This window comes from Neovison vison, chromosome 10, assembly GCF_020171115.1.
Source record: "Neovison vison isolate M4711 chromosome 10, ASM_NN_V1, whole genome shotgun sequence".
Classification (NCBI taxonomy): domain Eukaryota; kingdom Metazoa; phylum Chordata; class Mammalia; order Carnivora; family Mustelidae; genus Neogale; species Neogale vison.
In genome coordinates, this window is record NC_058100.1 from 15796074 (window position 1) to 15803031 (window position 6958).

Here is a 6958-nt window from a genome sequence, read left to right on the forward strand (position 1 = left end):
GGGAACAAACACTAAATTATTTAAATACTGTATTTACTTGATTCCACTCTTAAATTTGAGTATTTCTAAAGTTGGAATGCAATTTTAATTCTGTGCATGTAATGTAGTACTGTCTCCCCACCCCAAAAACCTACTATTATATTGATAATATTTTAATTTGTAAGAAAAATGGCACGTGTTTATTGGTATCTTTGGTAAAAGGGAAACCCGAGGGATAATTTTTATCTGAAATTTACTAGAATTCAGTAAATATTTCAAGAACATTACACACAAGTAATACCTTCTTATATTAATTATTGGTGACAGTGACATAATTTGTGATTCATATGTGAATCACTCGAACAACAATGTACTTTTATAAGACAGGGATAATCAAGGAAAGTAAATACTGCACACTGCTGCCAAAACTGGAAAAGAGGGGCACCTGGGTGGCTCAGTCAGTTTACTCATCTGCCCTTGGCTCAAATCATAATCTCAGGATTCTGGGACTGAGCCCAGTGTGCGACTCCCTGCTCAGTGGGAGTCTGCTTCTCCTTCTCTCCTCACTCCTGCTCCAGTGCACTCTCTTCTTTCTCTCTCTCAAATAAAATTTAAAAAAAGAAAAACTGGAAAAGAATACTATTCTTCTAACACCTTTACATCCTATTAACCCAATTTGCTCAAAAGCTAGGGATGGGGGATGACAACAAAAAACATTTCTTAAAACCACAGAATATAGGGCGCCTGAGTGGCTCAGTAGATTAAAGCCTCTGCCTTTGGCTCAGGTCATGATCCCAGGGTCCTGGGATCAAGCCCCGCATCAGGCTCTCTGCTTGGCAGGGAGCCTGCTTCCCCCACTCTCTCTCTGCCTGCCTCCCTGCCTACTTGTGATCTCTGTATCAAATAAATAAAATCTTTAAAAAAAAAAACACAGAATACATACCAAGAAAATAAAATGCTTTAGAAAATATAAAATATATATTTGATAACTTTCTATGGGAATGTATACCACTGCTATTTCAAATTAATTATAAAAGTATGGATCATAAAACTGAACACCTCTTAAAGCTTAGGTTAGTCAGCTAGACAGGGGAATGGTAGCTTACAGTAAAGCTCTTTATACTATGATTATGTTTATACAATGAATGAGGCTGTTCTAACTTCATAAATTCTTGCTTTTGTTTTCATTAGAACCAATGAGAAGCTGGAGAAACACCGCAGATCAGATCGCAGAGAATCTTATTACTGTTATCTTTTCTATAATCTGCAGAGAATCTTATTACTGTTATCTTTTCTATAATCTCGTACGTACAACATGCCTTTGCTGTCTTATTTCATATGCAAATCCCATCACAGTAAATAAATACCTCTGGCCAGTTTGTTGCCTCCATTCGGAAAGTTTATTTTTATTTTTTTTTAATGAGTATTAGCCATTTATTTTATATACAATGCTGCATACATTGTAACTGCTTTTTAAATGTATAAACCAGTATTTTTGTACTAAAACCTAATAATTCTTTCCTTCCCTCATTTCTCCAAGTTCTTCAGGTTATTCTCCAATAAAGAGAAATCATAGGACTTCACTAATTAACAGTCTTAGCATTCTAACTCAGTATCAAAATATTTTAGTATTTATATTCATCTATTTATTGTTAAAGTTTTAATTACTGATTAAAAGTACTTCCACGGGCGCCTGGGTGGCTCAGTGGGTTAAGCCTCTGCCTTCGGCTCAGGTCATGATCTCAGGGTCCTGGGATCGAGCCCCACATCCGGCTCTCTGCTCAGTGGGAACCTGCTTCCTCCCTCCTCTGCCTGCCTCTCTGCCTACTTGTGATCTCTCTCTGTGTATCAAATAAATAAATGAAATATTTAAAAAAAAATAAAGTAAAAAAATAAAAGTACTTCCTCTCCGGACAATGTGAGCTCATATCCTCCCGTCCCTCTAATCACAAATACTTACGTTGTTATATTCACTATTCCATTTAGAGTTCCCATCTATGAACTATAGGAAAACTATATACAACAAGAAATTAAACTTTTTAAGAACATATATGTCACTTTCATTTGGCGGTTATTACAAGATCAGCTTTTCTGTCTGTTTTCTTAGAGTTATTATAGAATAAGGGTCAAGCATTGCAAGCATTAGTTGATTCAATTTAGAAACATGTATCAGCGTATCACACTCACAGCACCAGTTTCATCTCGAAGTGTTGAAATTCTTCCACTCAGCAAACTAGAAGACATGAATAAGCCAGAGTTAGTTCTTAAAATCTGACTATGCATAAAATGTTCTCATTATTTATCAAGTATCAAAGACCAATACAAATGAATCATCCTATCTCCAAAGTAAAATAAAAAATTTTTAATTTTATTTTAAGAGTTCAGATTTTTTTAGCCAAGAAATAAAAACATTAACCAGGAAAGGGAGGTTTGTTATTATTTCAATGATCAAGTTTTATAAAAATGATATGAAAGAATTACATGAAATACCTGGAAAAAAAAGAATCTGGAATCCACATAAGAGTTTGTCTTGAGGTACTAAACCTGCAATTAAAAATTATCTGTTGTTATGAATAAGGACATGACTTGAAATTTCAATATTCGATAACCTGCTTTAATATGCTGGCTAATAATTTACAAGTTGTTACACAGCTATAGCTATATCAATATTGTACATTCATTATTTTAAAATTTCTCCACTTTCAATTCAGAGTTAAGATTATTCAAAGAGCTCTCAACAAAATCAAATGATTAGCTCACTGACATATACTGCTTCTTAAAACCCTATTTTCCAGCATGCCCATCTCCTGAAGAATCAAAAGTTAAGTCCATCACAACAAATCCGAGCTTCTCAATGTAACACTTAAAATTATCTTTCGGTCCTGTTTCATCTTTCCAACACGAGTGTCTTCTCATCTGTAAGGCAATACTTCAATACCCCGGACAATTCGTGCTTCTTACCATTTCAGTATCTTTACCTCCATCCATTTTCTTGACATCACTCAGATGATAACCTTCTCCTTAAAGGCTTCTCCAAATATTCTATTCTATATTATCTTTTTGAGCTTTTGTTGCATTCATTCCTTCAAAAACTGCTCAGTAAGTAGCTCACTGTTCTGAGGTGCTATTTGATCAAGTCCAAGTTGTCTCAGTAGCAGCAGTTCTGGGGGGGGCTTTCTCCCAGCCTACTGGAGCCAACTACCTGTTGCTGTTGCCCTCACGTGTCCTCACACAGAAGAGAGCCTAAGAGACAGCTTTGTTCCTCCACATTCATTATCTAACACTATTATCACCGCTTTAAAGCAGTCCCTGTGCCCATTAACCAGATTAAGAGAGGATCCAAGCAGTTTATTCAAGAAACCATGGCAAATTTTCCTAAATGTGTATCTTCGCAGAATCTTAAGAAAAACTGAGGAACAGATTACAACAGTCAAAGGAAACTGACTAGGCCAAATAAATAAAAGCCAAGTCCAGTAAATGGCAAACTGAAGGATACAAGGATCCCCTGCCCAAATTAAAAAATAATAATAATAATAAATCACTGTATTCTGAGGGGTATCACATTAATTCTAAATAAGGTCATTATAATTTATGATCTTTCACATTAACTGATTATTCAGCAAATTGTTTGCCAGATAACTCAAATTCTGTGTTACTTAGAAAATTACACAGGTCTGCTTAAAGTTGTATTAGCAATTCCAATTAAGATCAACAGTTTGGGGTAGGTTTAATAATTCGAAATCTCTGGGCAAAGGGACTGGATCCTCACCCCACCAATTTCTTTCTTTTTTCAAACAAGAGGAAGACAAATGGGAAAAACAAACACACACACAAAAACAAAAAACAAAAAAACCCCAGAGACCTTTAAAACTAAGATCCAAGTATGACTTCATAAAAATGACATTTAAAATTACATCTGACAAGCATAATTGTCTGCTTGTCAAAAAGACAATTTGAAAGCCTTTTCTAATATTTTTTTTTATTATCTCATACCCACAATGTGCCCAGAAGATGCCATATAAAAGATGTGGTATACATATACAATGGAATATTACTCAGCCATCAGAAAAATGAAATCTTACCATTTGCAACGACACAGATGGAACCAGAGGGTATTATATGCTAAGCTAAGTAAGTCACTTCTCTCATGAGGCCTCAAATCATACCCATTCATAATAGAATTAATCACAAATTGAGTCATATTAGGTTTCTTTCACTTCCTTAGGGTTTTTTGGATAAATAATGTTAATTCTAAATGAAACCTCATCTTCTCTATCTCCTGAATCACCCATTACATGTAAAATAAATCATAAAAATCATTGCTCGTTTTTGTAATTCCGCTGAGTATTTCCAGTTTCACATGGGGGCGGGGGCACGGGCACGTGGAAGACACAACAGTAACACCACCACACATCTTACCTGTAACATATGCTTCTCTGCTCACAGTACACTCTCCTTTTGAGTTTTACTCTATCACCTCAGAGCCTTTCCTTCTATGCCACAGGTGGTTCTCCCAGTGGCAATTCCTCAACTTTAATGACAATGAAATCAGGATTTTTTTCCTTTATAATGATTTAAGTGATTGTGTTAGTATGTTCTGTACAACGTATACAGATGCCTTCTGAATCCCTTCTAGCCCTAAAACACTCCCAAGAGTCTATGATTCAAAGTAACTCAAGAAAATATTCTCAGAATGCCTGGAGCTGGATGTTCTATTTTTCTATAGGTCATGTCATTATTTATTTCAAAAACTACGTCAAGTTAGTAAATTTAAAGTTTGTGGAATTTTTACTTAATTTTTCATTCCTATCTAACAACTTTCATCTTTTCTAAATTGTTCAATCTAATAATACATTTACCTTATTTTGTATTCTTTGCTAATAGAAAGAAAACCTTAAATCCTATTATGATCTAGTTCTATACAGTGAAACAAAATAAAATGTTCCAGCTCCAAGATGGCTGCCTTTTATGATTTAAAAATGTAAACTGAACTCTACATTCATTAACAAGAATGCACTCTTTGGACCACCCACTTTAATTTTTAACAACCCCTTTAATTTTATCATACTAGCGAATGTCCTTTAGAATGCCCGAAAAAAAGATGTCCACAATCTCTAGCAATTAGGAACCAGGGCAGGAATTTTAAATGACTCTAGTGCTACTCCTCAGTACTAACATACACTCTAGCCCAACTCTTGTGGAATAGTCGGTCCAGTTTTTGCATCCGGAAGTTACCAAACCTGGAAAATTTTCATGTGATTTTAGGGAAAAAATCCACTTCTTACAGGAGGAGACATAAATGTTCTCCAAAAGACCGGTATCTATACAATGCAATAATGTAGTATCCTATCTTACACTGTTAAACAGCTTTGTTTCCGGATGTGAGGGAAAGAACAGGGAAAAGAATGAAGAATTACTGTTTCTTGGGCTGAACTCGGCAGCACACTTAGAAAATGATTAAATGTTTAGGATTAAAACATGATACATTTTATTCCTACGGCCCACACTGCTGCTGATTTGCATTGTAAGAAATATTAGTTAAGTTTTACATGTTGAAACCCTTTCACATTCTCGAGCCATTTCATCGCTCATCTCCCACCAAGCTTTAAACTCAACCACCCCTTCCTTCCAACAGAGCTGGCCAAGTCCCATTCCTGAGAAGAGTGACTCATAAGCCATAGCAAATCCACCAAAAATGGTCCCCCGCCAAACAAGCTTAATAAAAGGCACAGACACGGAGTGGAAAGCAGAGAGAGGATAAAGAGGTTTCAGTCTGTCTACTCTGTGCCACACTGTGCCCATACCCGAGGCTTTCCAGAACTGGTAAAACTGCAGTTGCTGGCCCCACTGGCCTGCAAGTTGAACAGATCGTCCAAAGCCAGGCACCCAGAAACTGAAAATAAACAACAGCGTACTGCCAATCTACTGCACCCCATCCACCGAAATCCTGAGATTGCAAACCCTCCTTCATTAGGAGGGGGAAAGAGCACTGGCCTCCTCATCCGAGCCAACCGCGACCCCCCCGTCGCCCCGAGAGAAGGCAGGTTCCTCTGCAAGAGCCAAACCACGAGGCCAGGCGTCTACAAAATAAATTCCTCAAATACACTGTAAGGTGAGGTTAGGAAGGCCTTTTCATGTTCCTCTTAGGCCGGCAGCTCAGAAAGGGGGAGGGACGAGGCTGGCATTCTAGGAAGGCGGGCTCGGGCACATGGGCCCGGCTCGCGCTCATGCCACAGGCCCTGCAGCCGCTCCTCCCGGAGCCCAGACTTCAGCCCGAGCCCCGCCGACATTCCTCCCGCCGGGAGGGCCCCCCGCGTCCCCCCCCGCCGACTCGGCTCCCACCTTCGCCCCGGCCCCCGTCGCCCCCCGGCGGGTCGCCCGCGGCATCCCCGGCCCGGAGCCCCTTCTCCGCCGACTCACCTGGTCCCCCCCACGTTCAGCTGCACGATCTCGCCGCTGCCGGCCGCCGCCGCGGCGAAGCCGCCGCAGTGCCCTCCCGCCATCTCCGGCGGCTCCGGGCGCGCACGCCGCCCGCCCTCCCCGGCCGGGGCCGTCGAGCCCGCGGCGGGAGCCCGAGGCGGCGGCGGCGGCGGAGGCGGCGGCGGCGGCGGCGGAGGAGGCTGTGGCTGGGCCAGCGGGGCGGCAGGAGGGCGGGAGGTGCGCGGAGCCTCCCCCACCTTCCCCGCGGCGGGACCGAACTCCCTCGCCGCCGCTTCGGCCCCTCCGCTCCCGCAGCGCGGGAGGGCGGCCCGGCCTCCGCCCCTCGCGGCCTCCAGGCCGCAGGGCCGGCCCGGACCTCTCCTAGCGCACGGCCGCCGCCGCCACCGCCACCGCCACGGCGGCCGCCGCAGCCCGCCTGGGAGAAGGGGTCGCCGCTGGGGACAAAATACCGCAGCGCTCGCCCCTTCGCCCGCCGCTGCCGCGAAGGAGGTGGAGGAGGAGGAAGGAAGGGCCGGGGAGGAGCTTCCAGCCCCGCGGG

At 41.8% G+C, this 6958-nt stretch overlaps 1 protein-coding gene across 2 annotated transcripts in view; it reads right to left on the reverse strand.

Moving 5' to 3' along the window:
* The window catches only part of KCTD3 (potassium channel tetramerization domain containing 3), a 51076-nt gene extending 44550 nt beyond the window's left edge, over nt 1-6526 (reverse strand). For both annotated transcript variants that reach the window (XM_044266847.1, XM_044266845.1), the window contains exons 1-3: nt 6400-6526; nt 2470-2523; nt 2167-2212 (exon numbers count right to left, since the gene is read on the reverse strand). In XM_044266847.1, the coding sequence (XP_044122782.1) occupies nt 2167-2212; nt 2470-2523; nt 6400-6482 (183 nt within the window). In that variant the 5' untranslated portion in view covers nt 6483-6526. The remainder of the gene's footprint in view (nt 1-2166; nt 2213-2469; nt 2524-6399) is intronic.
* Between the last annotated feature and the right edge of the window lie 432 nt (nt 6527-6958).